General features: G+C 42.8%; 1 protein-coding gene across 1 annotated transcript; it reads left to right on the top strand.

Moving 5' to 3' along the window:
- The first annotated feature begins 1,652 nt into the window (after positions 1 to 1,652).
- On the top strand, positions 1,653 to 19,877 carry LOC139282507 (3'-5' exoribonuclease HELZ2-like). Its single transcript, XM_070902260.1, has 20 exons — positions 1,653 to 1,702; positions 2,774 to 4,368; positions 5,699 to 5,882; positions 6,355 to 6,462; positions 9,186 to 9,700; positions 9,801 to 10,442; positions 10,594 to 11,392; positions 11,546 to 11,618; positions 11,778 to 15,180; positions 15,349 to 15,434; positions 15,607 to 15,732; positions 15,816 to 15,971; positions 16,078 to 16,222; positions 16,311 to 16,439; positions 16,611 to 16,803; positions 17,366 to 17,512; positions 17,597 to 17,806; positions 17,953 to 18,109; positions 18,500 to 18,667; positions 18,759 to 19,877. The coding sequence occupies exons 2-20, from the start codon at positions 3,017 to 3,019 to the stop codon at positions 18,869 to 18,871; spliced, it is 8,706 nt and encodes a 2,901-aa protein (XP_070758361.1). The 5' UTR covers positions 1,653 to 1,702; positions 2,774 to 3,016; the 3' UTR covers positions 18,872 to 19,877.
- Positions 19,878 to 21,086: the final 1,209 nt, after the last annotated feature.

The following is a 21,086-nucleotide window of genomic DNA, read 5'->3' as shown; positions in this document are numbered from 1 at the left end:
TGTTATAATGCTTCATCCTCTGTGCATCGTCCATTTAGGACACTTGCAGCCACTGTGTGTGCTCAGTCCCTGAAAAGCACCCGCAGGCCGGGCTGAGCCTGATCCTCCTGTCCACATGAGGTGGTCTAGCCTCACGTAGATTACAGCCAACGGAGCTCAGGCAGCCCTTCAATGCAGCAAATTTGAATATTTCAAAGTTTACCACCAGGACTTTGCCCTTAAATGACCCACCATGGATGATAAAATATAAATACAGCACCCGCGTTTACAGTAAGAGCTGAGATGTTGAGACTTCAACACGGGATGGACAGCTGATGGACAACAGTGTACCAGGTTAACGTAATGCTTCAGTTTGTCTGTGACACCCAGTGGTTAACCATCTGCTAATGTTAACGTGCTTGCACGACCGTCGGACGCTAACAAGCCATATTGCTATGCTTACATGCTAATATATGGCACGTACCATTTCACGCGTTAGCATAACTATGTGCATGATCTGCATCATCATATCAGCATTTAGTTTAGCTTCAAACTTCCTTTCAAAACACTTTCAGTATAAATAAAGTTAGGTGTTGTTTTTCCCCGCCTGTTCAACTCACCCATAGATGTCAGTTACCATGGATGTCTCTGTGACCATAGATATGCAACAACAACAAAAAAGCATCCAAAGAGGCACGAGGAGAATAACAACAGAACTTACGGAGACAAGGAAAAGGATCAAGGCTTTTTTCGCGGCAGAGCGACTCCTTCGTTTCCACGCGAGTAGCTCCACTATTCTATTAAAACGCCACCTGCAGGACATGATGCAAGTGTTCCCGGTGGTGGTGGACAAGCTTGACAACAGAGAAAAGGTGGTGGGTGAGATGTTTTTTAGGGGTCATGGCCTTGAACTTTGATTAACATAGGCCAAGTTTATTTTAAGTTTATCTTCATAATAGTAAAAATACGCACTGTGACATGTGCGCAAATTGCGTATAATGTTTGAAGGGTCCAGGAAGGAGAACGTGGATTTTGTGCCACTTTCACCTCTTGAACCCCCGGGCCAGATTCCAGCCTGCTTTAAAGGACGGGTTCTGATGGATCCGGTGAAACACTCCAACTCCAAGATCTGCGGCGTGTGTCTCGGCGTGTGTTCCAATAGGAATGAACTTCCATTGACAGGGGTTATGTCAGTATCTCAAAATGTGCTGATATCAAGAAAATGAAGTTGGAAAAAACAGGTGCACCCCCCTGACCCTAATGTCAACGCCTTTTTTTTTTTTTTTATTATTAGTAATATCATATCTTTTTTTTTTAAAGGACTCCAGACAAAAGGAGTCAATAATAGGTGACTCATGTACAGGAACACCATTGAAGGCATGGATGAGGAAGACGTGCGTGTGTGTGTGTGTGTGTGTGTGAGAGAGAGATAGGTGGGGGGAGGAGGAGGAGGAGGAGGGGGGGGGGGTAATAGAGAGCGCATGCCTATCGCTTCAACCTGATGCTGACGCAAAATATGAGAAACGAAACTTAAGTGCGGCTCCGCATTAAAGTCTGCGAGAGCACGCAGCAGACGTGATCCGGTTCCTGGCTGGGGGCGGCCGTCACTCCGGTGAGCGCGCGGGCGATCCTGCTTGTTCAAACCCGACCGTTGATGCTGATCAGCCGAGTCTCGCGGAGGACCTCAGATGGTCCGCTTTACGGAGCCGAGCCTTGCATGACGGTAATGAAATCGTTATTGGTCGCGCTGGCGGCAGTTGTAGGAACACCAGTTGTGGCAATATTGTTGAAATAGTCAATTGAGTTGGGGACATGGGCGTAGAATTTTGTTTTGAGTCAGACAACGGGGGATGTCTTTATTGTTGTTGTTGTTGTTGTTGAAGAAGCAGGAAATGTATCATGCTATAAAAAAAAAAAAAAGATCTACAGTTCAAAACCCACTTTTCATATCAATCCCTGGTCATTTGAGCCATTTGTCTTCATCCTGTGTTGCTTCCTGTGGTTGCTGCTGACACTGCAGCAACAAACGCGCAACTGCGCCATCTACTGGATGTATGATGCAAGTGGGTCCAGACCTGCTTAAAAAAAAAAACAAAAAAAAAAAAAATGTCGTCATGTAGGATTTTAGGATCAACTCATGAGATAATGGGCTTGTCAACAGACTTGTGTTACAATGGGGCAGCCCCCGTGGCCTCAGAATTTGATGTCCTTGGGGGGCTTTTTTCCGGGAAGTCGGGACGGAGTCGGAGTGGCCTTTTGGAAAAATTGTGAAAGCAGAAATAGTCCCCCAGTCACGTTAAGACCCCATTAACACCAGGCCTTAACATGAGATCTGTACATACATATCCTATCTGGAGAAGGAAAAAGGACACGTTAATGCTAACGATTAGATCGTCCAGACCACATCCGAGGGGTGGTCTGGGCTCACACTTTGATCTGATCTCAGATGACCTTTTTTAAGAAAAAAGTTGCCCAGCAAGCTGAAAGGTCGCCCGACTGCGACAGTAGCATGACGTCCTTCTCCTCCCTAACTAGCTGACAAACGTCTTTGTATACTGAGGTCCCATCACAGTGATACCAGGTGTAAATGCCATGACCCGTGGACTGAAGGTCATCATCCAGATACCATCCAGATAACTGATTATGCCGTGTTGTCTTAAGCGACAGGTGACCCAGAGCAACAAGCACACTGTGTGTTGCTGCCAGTGTAGACCTTGAATTTTAATGCCATGCAAAAATTGGTGCAAAAAATAATGAATGAAAGTCTTCTCTTGCTGTTTTTTTTTTTTTTCAGACACATTCAAGCAAAGTTGGACATTTCTCAGACTCTGGCCCTCAGCTTGCCGTGGACAATGACAAGTACATCCGACCTGTCAGAGACTCCTTTGTTCGAGCCTTAAGTTAATCCGACTTAAACTTAAATCTGGGTCTATTGTGACTGACCGCATCTGACAACATAGGCCAACACTCTGAGCACATCACTGCAATGTGCAGGGCCATTCCTGCATTCAGTTGCTGACTTTAGCAGCGTATCACAATGTCAGCTAGCGGGCTCAAACTGGCTCCTCTTTTGGCAACACACGACCTCAAGTGTGTATGCACTCAGTGCTCTGTCAAGGTGAAAGAAATCACGTATACGTTAAAATCAGTCCACCACCAGTGCGCGCGCAATGTCCTGCTCTGCAAAGCCAAAGGTGGCAGCAAATGGAGGCCTGTTTCTAAGCGGCCAAAGTTTCCAAATCCGAGTCAGTATGAGGTTTGTTGCTTCTTTGTGGAGGGCCGTGGTTGCACATACCACAAGAACCGGTGCACCTTTGCCAGAAGCCACGAGGAGGCTGCCGTGTGGACGTTTGAAAAGCGTCAAAGATTAGACCATGGGCTTCTCTGTCATCTTATAGCTCAGTCTGATAGAGGATCTGATCAGCCTGACAACTCTGAACCTAAGGGTGACTTCTTGGAAACTGTAGACTTGAAGGCCGTGTGCGATCTGTGCGCTATCAAGGAGAAGGAAATAACGTACACCGTTCAGTCAGTTAGTCACAAGTGCAGTAGAAATCTGCTTTTAGCCAAAGCCAAAGCCTCTACCCAATGGAGGCCCATCTCTGAGCGCCCTACATGTGGACAATTTGGTCGAAATGTTTTTTACACCGAGTGTGACTTCTTTGTTGAGGGCTCTGGGTGTAAACAACACGGACAGGGATGCACTTATGCCAGAAGCTATGAAGAGGCCACGGTATGGAACTATGTTAAAGACAAAAGAATTGCCAAAGAGGATTTAATCCGACTTGTAATTGAGTCTGAGCCTATTTCGATAACACCAGAACGTGCAGCTGAAAGCATACTCCAGCAGTTTTCAGGTGAATTCATCGAGTTCTGTAAAGACTGCTTTCATGATAGTCCACAAAAACTGACAGCCAAAAGGTGGAGTGCCACTTGCTCAGCAGATGCAGCGCACAGCTGGGACCCAGTCTTAGTTCATCACCTATCAGAGAACAGCGCAAAGCACGTCTACAGCCAGGTGCGTCCCCTGCCCCAAAACTGTCAGTTTGAGTACTGCAGTCACGTTAAGCAAGGCAAACCCTGCTGGCATGGGGCCGACCGCTGCCAGTACGCCCAGAGTGAGGTGGAGATGGCCGTGTGGAAAGCGGAGCACAGCGGGCTCTCCGTTCGGCCTCACCTCCTTCAGTCGAGCCAGCGGGAGCAGACGGAGCAAAGACAGGTCACCATGTATTGCAAAGTTTGCCTCCTGGCCCTGTCCTCCCCAGAGAGCTTCTACAAGCACTGCACCTCTTTGGAGCATGCCCAGTTACTCTCTGAGGACACCACCACCAAGTGGAGAGAACGACGGCCTCCACACAACTGCCGAGCTAAGTTTGGGCTGTGCGAGAGGTAAACAACACTACTCCCTGTTACATGTTTTACAACCACACTGTAGATTCATCTAGGTCCTTTATCGTGGCTTTGTCCCAGTATGGGACATGGCCCATTTGTTAAAGGTTAAGGCTAGTGATATTCTGTGTTTTCATTATTGTCAGCAAATCCCATGAAAAGGCCAACACCAATAATGTGAAGTCGTAAATCTAAATGTGTGTGTCATGAATATATACTTCCATTTCAAAGAAACTCTCCGTAATTTCCTACAACTGCTGTGCACTATAGTTTCTTTACAAAGAGATCTCAAACAGAAGGAAACAGTGTATTTTTTGGGGGTACTACTTTTAGCAGCGGATTAATCCGAATCCCAATCAGAAATACTTTATTGATCCCCGTGGGGGAAATTTGATGCTCTAGGGCAAACTTGCTGATGGTCAGTGTTGTGAAAGTTCACGCTTCAATAGAGCTAGCTCAGAGTTGAATTATTGTACTATAGAATCAAGATTACTTTTAAAATGCCAATGCCAGTATATGTTTCACCACTTAAACTATAATATTACATTATATTATTATACTGTAGATGCCGTGACAGACATCCTTTGACATTAACACAGTTTCCTGTGGGCTACCCAGCCGGAGGGACACTACCATTGACTGTACATTTAGTATCTTTTGTGATTGTAATTGACAGAAATGTAATTATATATACAGTAAATAGTAGCGTGCCTGCAGTCGGCTAGCTTACAGAACACAGTTTTAAAGCAATGATAAGGTCTACCCATGGTCCCACCCCCAGACTGTGATTGGACAGTTGATTGTTTTTCATTTTAGCATTGGTGATGCGTCTCCGTCTCAAAAAGAAAAACCTCCTCATGAAAACGAATGATAGTGCTTTGCATTAAGTGCTGGCATTTCTATGCTGCCTTCGGCTTGAAAACACTGAAATGTAATGCACCGCTCCGCGTTGTGTTTTGCGTTGATTTGATTAAAATTCATGTCACAATGAAAAACAATTCATTCTGAGACAAAAAGCTAAATAATTGTCCTTTTAACATCTGTTTTTCTTATATTTGTGACACAGTAAAATGTGTACACAAAAAGGAAATACATAATATGTATTTCACTTTCTTTGTTTGATTTGTTTTAATTCAGGCATTTTAAACCTTCCATAGAGGGAGCTCCAAAATACCTCCAAAAGCAACAAAAAAAAAAGTAGTATAAATCTAAATTAGTATAAATCCTCTGAGAAACATTTTGATGTCTTTTTATTGTTTTTACTGGTATTACTGCAGTTTGATTGACATGTTCTTTGTATTGTACTGTTAAAATTGCCATTTCATCCTAGACCACAAACGTGCGAGTACGGCAACCAGTGCCCAAAAGCTCATTCTGAGGAGGAGCTGAAGGAGTGGATGATGCGTGCTGCAGAGGAGAAGGAGATCAGGCATAACATTGGAGCCCAGGGACTTATGTGCTACAATGAAAGGCTCTTAGAGGAATACAAAAACAGCAGTAATGAAGTGCACGTTGTGAGTACGAGGCTCTAATCTTGTGTGTCGTTACTTCCTAATTCTGTTGAAGACTGTGTATTTGTCAAGGATGTGCCGGTTCTCGGTCGGATGAGAGGCAACACCACGTTCTCAGATAGTCTTTGAATCTGGCCTTCCTCGCTCACACACCCCCGGGTCATAGCAAACTTTAGCACTCTCCTAAAGAAGAAACTGTAGTGCCGTCAGACCTGAAAAGACACACAAAGGAGACAACACTTGCATGCTGTAGTACATTTGCACAAATCATAGAAATAAAATGGAAAAACAAGAATAGAATAGAACTCCATCAAGTGTTAAGTGACCAAATACATAGGTTACACGCAGTTTGTGTGACCCGGCGCGTCGTTTTAACTCATATTTATCACATTCAGGAAAAGTTTAGAAAATACATGTTTGTTTGTTTTTAAATATTACTACTTGACAGTTGAATCAATGTATTTCTCATCAACAGATGTCAGAACAGATCGACGACGTCAGCGTGTCTTGCGATGACGATTTAACTGTGGAGTGTGAACAGATCAATGCAACGCTGCAATGGAACTTCCAAGTTGAAACAGAGGTGAGATTTTGAAAGTTGGTTACTTTTCCTGTGTCAAACGTCAAAATGCAGTCGAGCTGCTGAGTATCGTAACTTCAAGCAAGTTCCTGCAGACACAGCAGTGCCGCCCATGTGCATTTATGATATACAGTCATGGAAAAAATTATTAGACCACCCTTGTTTTCTTCAATTTCTTGTTCATTTTAGTGCCTGGTACCACTAAAGGTATATTACCTGAAGAATACAATGAACACGACAAAAAATGCAGCTGATTACATAATACTTTATGTCCTATCTGACATGCTTAAGCTTAATTGTATTCCCAGGGTATATAAGAGGCCATTTCATGTCATAAGCAGCACTGCACATGCAAAGGCCTGGAGTGGTTTCCTGCTTGCATTCAAGCCGTAGCACAACTCAGAAGTTGTCAGCTCTCACATAATGCCTAAAACAAAAGAATTATGTGAAGCCACAAAGGCAGCCATCTTGGCACTGCTGGAAATTGGCATGAGTGAGAGACAGGTAGCCAAAAAACTGAAGATCTCCAAGACAGCCGTTCACTACACCAAGAAAAAACAAGCCGAACATGGTACTACCAAATTGCTAGCTGGTCGAGGCAGGAAACGTCTTTCTACCCCACGAGATGACCGTGCACTCATCCGTTCCTGTGTCGGGAATCGTCGTCAGACCTCCAGGGACCTTAAAAATGAGTGGGCACTGTCGAGAAATGTGACTTGTTCGGCAAGGACAGTTCGAAACCGACTTCTTGAAGCCGGTCTGAAGTCACACAGGGCACGGAAGAAGCCCCTCATCAACGAAAGGCAGAGGAAGGCCCGGTTACTCTTTGCTAGGGATCACAAGGATTGGACTGTTGATGATTGGGCTAAGGTTCTCTTCAGTGATGAATCCAATTTTGAGTTGATGCCCACTCCAGCCAACTTACTGGTTAGGAGGAAGCCTGGAGAAGCCTACAAACCAGACTGTCTTGCCCCTACAGTAAAACATGGGGGTGGATCAGTGATGATCTGGGGTTGTTTCAGTATGGGTGGAACAGGGCAAATGCAATTGTGTGAAGGGCGAATGAACCAGGTCATGTACAGGGCTACTCTTGAAAACAGTCTTCTTCCATCAGCTGGAAAACTCTTTCCTGCCTCGAATGACTGGATTTTCCAACAAGACAATGCCCCTTGCCACACGGCAAGGTCAGTTAAAGCCTGGATGGAGAACCAGAACATTCGAACCATGCCTTGGCCTGCTCAATCACCAGATCTAAATCCAATGGAAAACCTGTGGAAAATTATCAAACTCAAAATGGAGAACCACAAGCCCAAAAACAAAGCAAATTTGTTTGAATTTGTGCAACAGGAATGGGCTGCTGTGACACCAGAACAATGTCAGAAGCTGGTGGAGAGCATGCCAAGACGCATGGCTGCAGTCATCAAAAACAATGGTTATGCAATCAAGTACTAAATCCTGGGTGTATCATGTGACTAAAACAGACAGAAAAGAAAACATGGAATGCCTAAAAGCACTGTTTTTGGCAGTACAATGCCATAGCTATTGATGTAAGAACTTAAGTGATTTTGGTTATTATCAAGAAAACCATGGAAAATGGCTAGATATCAGCTCTTAAATTAAACTCTTATGAGCTATTTTTGTTGTTATCATTATATTTGTCCAAACAAATGTACCTTTAGTGGTACCAGGCATTAAAATGAACAAGAAATTGAAGAAAACAAGGGTGGTCTAATAATTTTTTCCATGACTGTATATAAGTATATACGAGCAAGAAAAAGAATCTATCCTGTCACCTCTATTTAAGTCTTTTAGGGTATGTTACATTACACATTAAAGGTTTTTACTCATATGAACAGATGTAAGCATTTACATTAAGCCTTTTATCACAGAGCTATGACCCAATAATAATTGCAGTTTCAACCTAGTGGTAATAAACAGAACGTGTCGAGGCGGAAAACTGCCCAATCTGGAGAGACTTATTGGGACTGATTGAGCTGCACGCTTTTTACCCCCCCCCCCCCCCCCCCCTAATATTCTGATGTGCTACTCTGATTTATCACGTGACGCGTACAATACCTAAGCCACATTAATCAGTCACTGCGGTTGTGATCAGTGTAGTCAAGGTGATAGTAAACAATAGCCTCATTTTCGTCATTTTTCTATGTGAAATAGCACATACAGTAAATGTTCTCCATCCTCACGTCCAGGCTCTTTTGCGTCCTGTTTCCTTATTCTGTTATGCCATTTTTACAACACTGAGCAAATTCTAGGTGCCACCGGACAGACAGGACATGAGACACGTTACCTCCTCTCCACGATCTCCACAATCAGACCCGGAAGAGGTGGTACACAAACATAACAAGGCAGTTTACTTCAGTTCTGTAACGGATAAACAGATTTATAGTCATCAGCGTGCAAAATGATCCAAATGTGCTGAAGCAGGATGGCAAGTGAGGCAGAAATGGCTGGACTGAGGCACAAAGGCAACGTGCATTATGGATACCAACAGCACAGCATGTCGAAAGATGGGCATGCATTGGGCCGGCATGAGTGATGTAACTGAGAAAGACAGAATGCCCAGACGCTAGACGCTGTGTTTAACCATTGTCCTAGCTACTTCCTGCTCTGTTTCCCTTTTCGGTGTCAGCGTAATGGTCACACAATCTTTCATGCTCCAGAAATGTTTTCATAGTAATTGCTTAAATGCCACTTTTCTGTATATACAGAGACAGCTTGTGCACGTGGCTCTGCTGAAGCAAGAGCCAGGAGCTTCGTTCACCCTTGGTGACCTCAGTTCGGTGCCCTGCATCTACTCCCCAGGTAAACACTTTCCCAGAGAAGACGTGAACTATGACATCAAAGTGTCTTTCACATCCATCAACCCAGGCCTGTATGAACAGTGGTTAGTGCTAGATTTTGAGATGAGACCAGTGCTCTTGAAGAAGCTCAGAGTAAGAGTAGGCCAGCTGTCATCGGATGACACTGAACAACCAACTGTGAACCGTGGAGCCACCTTTCAAAGTGCTGAGCGCTGGCATAGAGGGAACAGGGTTATCGTCCCAAGTTTGTCCAGGAAAGAAGAACGTGAAGAGCTGTTAAAGGAGTACAAGCCTCCTCAGATTAGCTTCCTGTATAAACCCTCCTGCAACAACCAAACACCTCTGAACAATGAGAACTACAAAGAAAGAATGCACCACTTCCTGTACAATGAGGAACGGGCAGAGGACCAGGTTGTTTCAAGGTAATGTGCTTATCTGTATCCTTTTTCTTTTACGATGTTTGGCATTTGCATTTACAATATCAATATCTAAGCGGGGTTTTTTTTCTCTTATTTACTTTAGACTAAATGTTCGTGGAGAAATGACAACGTTGGATAAGCTGAACAGCACAAGGTTTGGCATGAGGATGGCTCCTCGGGGAGAACTGTACTGTGCCGTCTCGATTCCTTGTAATCTCACGCCTGACACCCCTGAGGGACTGGCGCTAAAGCGAAGCATCAAGTCTGGCCTGATAGCCCCTTTATCTGCAAGTGGTCGAAACTCCAAGGTCTATGAAGCCGTCATTCTGCCAGACAAAACAAGTGAGAACAAAATGTATTTGCAGCTGTCTAAAAAATGTTGCTCTGATCTCACACTCAGAAGCAACAAATTATATCAAATGGAGGTGCAATTTCAGCTGGACCGCCACAGCTTCTGCACCCTGCACAAGGCTGTAGACCTCCTTCCTGATACAAAGAGAGTGCTACCAGACCTTAAAAACTGTGAGGTCCCTGTGAATGACATCCAGTATGAGAAGCTGAATGCAAAGCAGCAGTCAGCGATTGACTTTATCACAGGGAATTCCAAAAACGTCCAGAAATTTGTGGCACCACTCCTCATTTATGGACCATTTGGAACTGGGAAAACATTCACCCTCGCTACAGGAGCCAGAGAGCTTTGTAAGCAGCCTCACAACAAAGTGCTAATTTGCACCCACACCAACAGGTAAAGCATACTACTGAAAATTATTTAATGAAATTTTTTTTTTATTAAGCTACTTTCAAAGTGTTAATCTAGGCTAAGGTATTTGGTCTAGGCTGTACTGTTGTAACAAAACACACGTATCTTTTGTCCTTGACATGTTGTTAACTTTCAGTTCTGCAGATCTGTACGTCAGAGATCACTTCCATCCGTTCATCGACGAGACAAATGATGGAATGAGGCCAATTCGAATAAAAGCAAACAAACAAGGGAATGCTTTGTATGCCACAGATGAGATTACTTTGAAATACTGTTTTCTTTCACAAGATGGACAGAATTTTCTACCACCTACAAAAGCTGCCCTGGATTGCCACAAAATAGTCATTACCACCACATCACTGGCGAGACATTTTCATGACCTAAAGCTCCCAGAGGGATACTTCACCCACATACTGATTGATGAAGCCTCTCAGATGCTAGAATGTGAAGCCTTGATGGCCCTCGGTCTTGCTGGGCCAAACACCAGAGTTGTTTTGGCTGGAGATCACATGCAAATGGGACCCAAGCTGTTCTCAGTTGAAGATCACTACCGTTCAAATCACACTCTCCTTAACCGCTTGTTCCACTACTATCAAGGCCAACATTGTGATGCTGCCCAGAACAGTAGAATCATTTTCAGCGAAAACTATCGCTCAACCAAAGAAATTGTTGAGTTTGTGTCCACCAATTTCTACGTCGGTAAAAATGATGTCATCAAAGCAACTGGAAATATTCCAGCTCCTGCAAATGGTCACGCTCTGAAGTTTCACCATGTTAGGGGAGAGTGTCGCTTGGAAACTGTGTCTTTGTCTTGGTATAACAAAGAAGAGGCTGCCAAAGTGGTTGAAGCAGTGAAAGAGATTATGGAACACTGGCCATTGACCTGGGGGACCAAGGACCAAAGCTCAATCTGCATTCTGTCAGAGGGATTTCAGGTAAATTGATTTTAGTTGTCACAAGACTGAAACAAAAATATCAATTACATCAATGATAGGGTGAAGATTTCTGCATGAGTGTGTTAGTACTGCCATTGTTAGACATGGCCAGAGTTGTAAAAGTCTGATTTTTCATTCATTTTTGATTCGTAGGTTCAGCAAATTAGGACAGTGCTTAGAAGAAGCTTTCCTGATGTCCATGTTGAGAATCTTGCAAATGTGCAAGGTAATTTTAATTTCGCTTTTAAAAACTCCTGCATGATTATCCCATTATGTTAGAAATAAACAAACTGCGTACCTGTGTGACTTAAGTTATATATTTTATTACCTTTCATATATGTTATTGTCATTTTACATAATAAACATTGTCTTCATGTGTTAACAGGTAAACAGTTCAGGGTAGTCATAATGACGTCTGTGCAAACACGTGACAGCCTAAAAACATGTCACCTGCCTGGTCTGGAGCTGTTCAACGATGCTCGTGTGTTAAACACTGCGATGACTAGGGCTCAGTCCCATGTGGTTGTGGTTGGAGATGCTGCTGCCCTCTGTTGCTTTGGGAAGTGCTCAGGAGTCTGGAAGAGCTACATAGACCATTGCATCAGCAACAACAGTGTTGCACCACAGCATTTCACCAAAGATTTCTTCGAAAAAGATGTTATGGAAGTTGCAAGGTTTCAAAAGTCTGAACATGTGGATGAAAGCAACACTCTCAGTGATGCAATTCTTCAAGAGTTGAAAGATGAATATGAACAGCTGAAAACAGAATATAGTTCAGATGAAGACAATTTGGAATTTGAAAACTTGGATCCCCACAAGCCAGGATCATCAAACAATATCATTGATGTTGACACAGACCTTTTGGAGCTATGTAAAAAACAACCAGAGATGTACAAGCACGGAACGTTGGTCATGGATTCATATAACGTAGGTTATGTCATACCATTTCAAAATCCCACCAGATGTATAAGCATTAAGGGAAGAGCAAACCTGGGTAAGGTCTTCACTGGAGACGAAGTGATCTTAGAAAGAGCAAGGGTGGTCAGCATCACCAAGGAAGCTGAATCAGCCCGTGTACTTGTGTGCCTGCTTGAGGATGAGGATCACAGCAGACCAAGACAGAATTCTGAAGTCAGATTCGTCCTAAGGACGATGATCCCCATAACAAAATCTGCACCCAAAATTCGCATACATATCAGCAAGAACAAACGTAACTTCATTCCAATATGGGAGCAAATTGATGGACAGTGGACGATTGCAGCATACGTGCCTCTTGATGAAAAGCTCAAACAGAACAATGTATTCGTGGTGCAAGTGATTGGCTGGAAAGAACATTGTTATTTTCCATTGGGCAATGTCATAAATATTCTTCCAGCTGGAAGAACTTTGGCTGATGGACTAAGGATCCTGAATGAAGAATTCAATATTGCACCCAATACACGTATATCAGACAAGGTTTTCTCCTGGGCAGATGAAGACAGGACATACAGACAGGACATACGTGACGTATTCACTTTCACTGTTGATCCAGCAGGAGCAAAAGACTTGGATGATGCCATCAGTATCAGGGAAATTGGAGACCAATATGAGTTGGGAGTCCATATTACAGATGTGGCAAGCTTTGTGAGTCCAGGTGGTAAATTAGATGAGGACACAAAAAAACGTGTTACTACATTTTACTGCAGTGGTGAAAACCCCGTTCATATGTTCCCCCCAGAAATGAGCACTGGACACTTCAGTCTTCTGCCAGGTCAAGATCGCAGAGTAGTTTCATTAATGTTCAAAGTAAACAAGCAAACAAATGAGATCATTGGAAAGCCCAAATTCCAGCTGTCACTGATCAAGTCTGATAAGCAGTTGTCTTATGAAGAGGCAGAGGACATAATCTCCGAAAGATACAGAAGGAGACCTACATTTGACACAGATGAGGACCGTGTCACAGTGGCTTATTGTTTTGCAAAAGCTCAAAGGAAGATTAGACTTATGGATTGGGCTTATTCTCAACCTGATGCCCACAGATTGCCTGGAAATCGCAAAGCCAATCTGATGATTGAAGAGCTGAGTGTGTTATACAATGCACGTGCATCTGAGACTTTGAGTGATTCAGAAAAAGCCAGGTATTACACACCCCTTCGCTGTCAGGCACAACCAGATCCTGAAAAGATAGTTGAATTCAAGGGGAAATTCGGGGAATTGATACCACTGTCTTTTCATGTGCGGCACAAAGTTGACCATGATGAACAAGCCCCAAACTGCGAAGACTTCCACATACTCACAGAAGTGTGGAAAGATATCCAGTTAGCTGCCAGAACAGATGATATAGACAAAATGGTGGACCTGATTGCTGCAGATGACATCCATCCTCAGCTCCAGCCAGTCATTGATGAGTTCAGAAGATGCTGCAGTAAAGCTTATGTCATCCGTTCCAATTCCTCTCCCAAAGCTAAGGTTGGGCATTATTCTCTGAACCTAAGATGTTACACACAAGCATCTTCACCGATACGGCGGTACATGGACATCGTCTTGCAGAGACTTTTGCATTCCGTAATATGTCACAGGGATGTCCAGTACACTCGAACAGAGATTTTGACTTTGTGCAATCAATTTGAGCGCAAACTCAAGGATGCCAAGGAGTATGAACAAAAGGCTGAGCAGATCTCCTATGCAGTGAGCATGAAAAAACAAAGTGCTTCAAAGCTAGCCTTTGTTGTTCGTGTGGAACCCAACAGAGACAGTTTTGCAGTGTCATTTCCTTTTAACAAGAACATATTTGCAGAGAGTTTATCAATCATGTACAAGGATTTACAATTGTTGGACCAGCCATTTGATAATGAAGGAAATCACTGCATTCTGAAATGGAAAAGGCGGATCTACGCAGTTGACACCAAGCAAATCCACCAAGAGTTGAAAATGCCAGACTGTGGTCCCTGCATTGAGCTTCCACTGACAGTATGGAAAGCCGCTGTTGAAGCAATTGACAAAGAAAACTTTGATCATGCAAAGGATCTCATATTGGATGCTAATCCAAAGCAACTGGAAAGACGAAATACTCTGCCACAATCATCCGAGATGCCCCATTCCAAGACGAAAACATGTTCCTCCGTGGAGCAAGAAGTACAAAGGGAGCATGAGGTTGACATCAACCTCCAGTTGCAGACAGGTGACACCCTTCAGATCCAAATGACATCAGAGGTTAAAAGAGGTTATCTCATGCCTGCTGTTCAGTTGGTGCGCATTAAACCAAAGTTTGAGATTTGTGTGGACCATGTCCACAGCCCTATCACATGCTTCTCCATGTCTGCAGATCATCCATCAAGGATTTTTTATAGTAACACAGAGGAGTATGTACGGATCTGGAAACCGTTGTGTGAGATGGAATCTGCTGCCACTGCCGTGGATGAAAGTGACAGCATAATCATCGAGAATATGTTGGTAGACTTCAACCAAGAGCAGAAAGGCACACTAACAGGAAGCTTCTTTTTACCTCTGCGATGGATCAATGAATGGGCCATTGAATGCAACCTTTCAAAGTGCTTACTGTGCATACGGAAAAGAGACTTGAAGTTGACTTCAACCCTGGAACATTCTGCATGGGTTGACCCAAGAGAGTTCACATGGGTGGCTCATGGTGTCACAAGAAAAGTAGAAGAACGTAAAAACCCTCCAAATGAAGGAAGTAAAGTGGAGTTCTATGTCAATCACCTGCCGATGGAGACCATTCCTGATTGTGTCTTTCAGAAAAACACTTGTTTCACAGTTGAAATAATCCCAAAGCTCCTGCCTGACATGTAAGTGCAGTTCCTTTTGACTTTGACTGCAACATTGCTTATAATTTGACCTCATGCTTTTCATCTCATATTTTTCTTGCGATGACATTGAGGTTATATGTTGATAGAAAATGTGTTTTTCAGCTTTAGATTACACTGTTGACATAGAGTTTTATAATTCTTTTGTAGCCGGAAAGAAAATGCTGTGGTCAGCATTACATCTGCATGTGATCTTGTCAAGACTATAGCACTTGGAAAACGCATTCCAAAAGAAGGTATGTCCATTAGTCAGCAGTAAATAGTTAAATAGCAAATAGCTATTTGTATCTATGGGAGTCACACATGAAACTGAACACACATTGCACATCCCTTTAGTGTCTTTTAAATTTGATTAAATGTTTTTTTTTTCTTTTGCTTGCACATAACAACGTCATTTTGTCTTTGCAGTAAAAGTAACGTGGCCCACCAAGAGGTCAGAGCTCCTAAATGTACTGCCAAGTTTTAACCTGAGTCAGCATAATGCTGTGGACAAAGCTCTAAACAATGCCTTCACACTTATACAGGGACCACCTGGTAAGAGCTGGAACTTGTATTTACCCTGATGCTTCATATTTTCTGCAAAGCCTCAAACCAATGGGAAACCATTTGTCTCTTAGGAACTGGAAAGACAGTAGTAGGTGTGTACATAGTGTACCGATTCTTTGAGTTGAACTCAAAGAACCCAAGGAAATTTGATGACCCAAAGGATGAGAACAAGAAAGAAGTTATTCTCTACTGCGGCCCGTCCAACAAGTCTGTTGATGTTGTTGCAGGCAAGTTATTTTGTGTCTCTGCTGACATTTCAGCTGTATTTCTTTCTGTAATTCTAACCCATGTTGTGTTGTGTGTGTGTGTGTGTGTTTTACTGTTGTAAAACAGAGTACCTTTTGAGGTTTGGGGACAAGCTAAGGCCCCTCCGGGTCTACAGCCAACAAGTGGAGATGCTTGATTACCCTTATCCAGACTGCACCCTTCAATTTTCCCAGAGGACACTCCGCCAAGAACGTGCCAAACCAGAGCTCAGGTATTGTAACCACACCAGTTGATGACACTCAGTTTTGACATTTTTCTTTAATTACTAACTGCCACTAACATATTTTACATGGTTTTAGGAGCCTCACTCTGCATCATCGCATGCGAGAGGACCAAAACCCCTGCTCGGGTAAAATAAAAGATTTCGACCAACGCATTCAACTTGCCCTTAAGGAAAATGAAAAGCTGACTGCTGAAGAGGTGAAAGAGTAAGTTCAGATGCACTGCTTGTTTTTCAAATTTTAGAACTGCAACTCAAAATATATATGATTGCATACCAAAATCCTGTGAAAGAAGTAAGTAAGCAATTTCAAGACATCAGTTTGAATATGAAGAACTTTATTCACAGTCCTAACTGGGTGGATTGTTTCTCCTGCTAGATATAAAAAGCTTCTCAGAGATGCTCGGACACACGAGCTTGAACGGCATGACATCATACTGTGCACATGTACACAGTCATCCACCCCGAGTTTGACTAAGACTGTCAGCGCACGTCAGATCCTCATCGATGAATGCGGAATGGCAACCGAACCCCAGGCCTTGATTCCACTGGTCTGCAACAAACCAGAAAAGGTTTAACAATCAGTATCCTGCTCTTGCTTCCCATTAACACTGCCTTTCATGTGTTTGTATGCTAATGATGAATGATGCTTTCTAGTTTCAATGTCAGAATATCTTTTCCATTAGCCTAATCCTAATCAATGATGTTTATTTTACATTATGTATCGTGACAGTGTGAGACACTTGAGACGATGGCATCATGTCAACTACTAGCGAGGTTGTCCTGTCTGACATGGAAAATCATGACTCTCAAATCATCATTTCTGATGATAAGTGTAACCCCCCCCCACCAACAGTTTGGTCCGTGACAATAAACCTCAAAAACTACAGGCTAAATTGTCCGTCACAGTGAATTATTCCTTATGTTTCTGATGACTTCCTGATTTCCTGACTTGTGCCCCAATCAGATTTTCCAAATATCCAAATATAAGGGGCAGATTTGTTGAGCATATTCATGTCCCCAGTAGGATCAAGCCTTTTCATTTTGGACACGGGAGACTCTCCCTGCTGGTTGCCAGCTAAACAGCCACCTACCGATATTAGTCACTCTAATGCCTTACAATGTCACTTTCAGGTTGTTTTGATCGGTGACCACAAACAGCTACGACCCATTGTGAAGAATGAGCGCGTGAAGAGGCTGGGGATGGCCAAGTCTCTGTTTGAACGCTACTATACAATGCAGGAGAAGAGGGCAGTGATGCTGGACACCCAGTACAGAATGGTGAGAACATACAATATGCACTATATACGCCGTGTTTCACATTATAAATTGTAATAAACTACTATCACTAATGCACCTTCACAGCATAAGGACATATGCGAGTTCCCATCAAATGAATATTATGGGGGAAACCTGAAAACTGGGGTGGAGCAGCCGGTCAGTGTCCTGCGTGTTGGAAGCAGGACAGTGCCAATCGTTTTTGGGGACATCCAAGGAAAGACCATCAGTCTGGTTGTCAACACAGCCAAGGGCAACGAGAACTCCAAAGCAAACCAGGAAGAGAGAGAAAAAGTGGTACTGTGTCGCACACGCTTGCATTTCCTTGTTGATTTTAAACAGCAATATTAAAATATCGGGTTGCTACAGAGTCGTTAACCCGATACTGCTCTGTGACATTATTTATTATTGCTTTCAATCTTTTGGTTTGTTTTCTTTTGCAGATTGACATTGCTGAAAAGCTCGTGAAGACTGCCAAAATCGAAGAGCAAAGTATTGTGATTCTGTCGCCCTATAATGCTCAAGTCTCAGAAATCACGCATGAGCTGAGGAAGAAGAAACTGCATCAAATCACCACCACCACATTCACTAAAAGCCAAGGTGACCGCGTACCGCTCTGCTTACGACAAATCCAAAAACTACTGTTTCGGAAGAACTGCTCCTCTCAAGAGTATTCCATTTATTAACATGTAACCAGTATTTTAGTGTTTGGGTTGCTAGGTCTAGCTACTTCCTGTCCTGCTGGGTAGTTTAAAACTAGCAATGTGTCGTATTTTATGAGCATATCTCACATTTGGATAGATAAACGTTGTGACCTCAAAATGCAGTTGTCATGGATAGTCTGATTTCTTGATGACATGGACAGTTTTCTAGACATGTAAATGACTCAATCTGGTATTTCAGTCCAGGTCAGAAGAAACCAAAGAAAAAGCTCCCACTTAGTTGTTTAGCGAAGGCTCAACATGTGACATACAACATTCTGTCTTCCAGGAAGTGAATGGCGTTACGTCATCATATCTACAGTGTGCTCTCTGCCGAGCGATGAGATCGAGAGTGAACCAGAAAGAGCTTGGCTGTCCAAACATCTGGGCTTTGTGGGCGATCCCAACCAGATAAATGTGGGCATCACCAGAGCCAAGGAGGGACTGTGCATCATTGGTAAGATACGGCAGCTCATGCCCTCTGCCCACGCTTAAGGCCCAAAGCTCCCACGCAGCTTCGTAACTCAAATGTTTCTGTCTTTTCAAAGGGAACCAAAAGTTGCTCAGCTGCAGCAGAGCTTGGAAAAAGCTCCTGGACCACTACAAGCGCCACAATGCGGTGACAGACGCAGACAAGATTTCCGTTGCACCACATAGCTGAGCTCCTCTATCCTTTTTACGAGACTCGATTTCATATATTTTTAGTTCTTTTTACGACGTCCCAGTATGTTTTTATGCATTCCTTTTTACAGTTTTATGGCAGATTTTGGAGTTTTGATATTGTTTTTGACCGTTTTTGTTGTGTTCTGATTCAAATACACCGTTTTCTTTAATATCGATGCATCTGTAAATAGGAAATCCTACAGCTTCTACGTCAGCTGTATCTAGAATTGTGTTGTTAGACGCGTTTATTTAAACTCTAAACCTTCAAAGATTGAATAGCCTGTTGTGTTTTGTTTTTTGTATTTTTCATTTTTGTTACTATAATATGAGTACTAATGAAGCCAGTGCTATTCTTAACTGTGGACAGCTGACAGAAGACAGAGTTCAGCTCTTGCTGTTTGGATCTTTTTATTCATTTTTAGGTTTTGTTGAAATATAGAGAATTACCACTGTATGAAGTCACCTCCAGCGAATCATTGTTCCTGTTTACTGATGGATGAGTCAGCACTTGTTTTCACTGCAGGACAGCTGGCCTCAACACTTAAACTGCCTTGCCAGGCAGTGAGCTTAGTCTGTAGTTTTTATATCTTTATGTTTGACCTCTCATATTATTGTTTTTGAAACCTTTAGATTTTCTATGTTCAGGGAACGTTGTTTGCAGAAATGTTAAAGCTTTGTGTAAGGTGCGAAATGTTTAAGCCTTACTACATTCAGTGACTTTAGTAAATGTGTGTACAGACGTACAAAAATATTAGAATGGATTTATTCATGGTTTACGTTTTTTTTTATGTCTTGAAATTATGGGATTTTCATAACATTTTGTTTCGCCTAAAACAGGCACATATGGCACCTCCTTCATTGGTATATAGTATAAGCTGTAATTATACAATTGACTTCTTTTCATATAAAGAAAAATGGAGCAACATCAGTGTCAGTATCAGACGAGAATGTCATTTGATACTAAAAGATGGGTTGTTTTGATGAATAAAATCTTCATGACCAAACCACTGTGTGCCTTCCCTTCGGCGGAGTCTAAGGAACACAGGCCATCGACGAGGGCCCAGTCAGTTTTTGCCTTATTAAATCATAATATTTAAGTCTTTTTTTATTTAGCTATTTATATATTTGATCAGTTCTGGTCTTATCTGGTTATCACATTTTGTCGATCAGCCATACTGTAAATGTAACAATTGACCTGATTCCTGAGTGGCATAACGGGGCGTATTGTGAAGCAGCAGCAGGGAATGGTTTCCTCTAGTGACCAAGAGCGCACACAAAGCACAAAATAATGGCAAGCCACTGCACTTTGGAACTGGGTCATGATGATTAATATTACACCTGGGTTTTTCTATTGTCTGCTGTGGCAAAGGTCTATTGGGCGTGATGATTCCCTTAAAAAAAAAAAGCTGAACTGTTTTTTTTTTTATTCTAATATTCTGAACATTGTAAAATTACGACTTTATTCTCATAACATTACAACTTTTTTTCCTCAAAATCTTAGGAGCGCGTGGGGCATGTGTATTGTAAATAAAGCACTTTTTCACTTTTTCAACTTGTTTGGTCTTAAAAGTTGCTTTGGGAGGGAAAGAGCAGGTAGTGTCAAGCTCCTAGAAAACAATGCTCAACTGCTCCAACTGCCCAACGCTCTCATCATCTCACCATCGTGTGCGGAAAGAGGTAAAAACAATATGCATGTAAGCAGACCAGAATTAGGCTTAGGCTGCTGTTACCAGGCTTCTGCTCAAATTACAACCGAGTAAAGTGAGGTTTAATATCGCCTCTAATATAGCTCTGTTGGTGAAAACAGATATGTTTGCTAGGTGACTGCAAACCTGGGGAAAAAAAACACAACAACCTTAAACTCACACTCTCTTCTTTGTGTCATAATAACAGTAAGCATAACATTCAGTCCGATACAACAATATATTGGACAGGGGTTACTTTCTGTCCTCCCCCTTAGCCACTCCAACCACTCTCTCTCTCTCTCTCTCTCTCTCTCTCTAATCAGCCAAGCTTGGACGTCCAAGGTGATCTACAGAAAACGGTCTTTCACCTCCACAAACTGGGAATGCAAGCCCAGACAAGAGGCCCTTCAAGGAGACTGTAACGTGAGACTGCATGTCACATAAATTTGCACCACAATGAAATATGGACAATGTGGATTTAATGCCACCTTGTTGCTGTGCAGTGACTGTATTCAGCAAGTGAGTGAT

This window comes from Enoplosus armatus, chromosome 3 (assembly GCF_043641665.1).
Source record: "Enoplosus armatus isolate fEnoArm2 chromosome 3, fEnoArm2.hap1, whole genome shotgun sequence".
Lineage (NCBI taxonomy): Eukaryota > Metazoa > Chordata > Actinopteri > Centrarchiformes > Enoplosidae > Enoplosus > Enoplosus armatus.
Note: the sequence above shows the minus strand (reverse complement) of the source record. Positions and strands in the feature narration are given on the sequence as shown.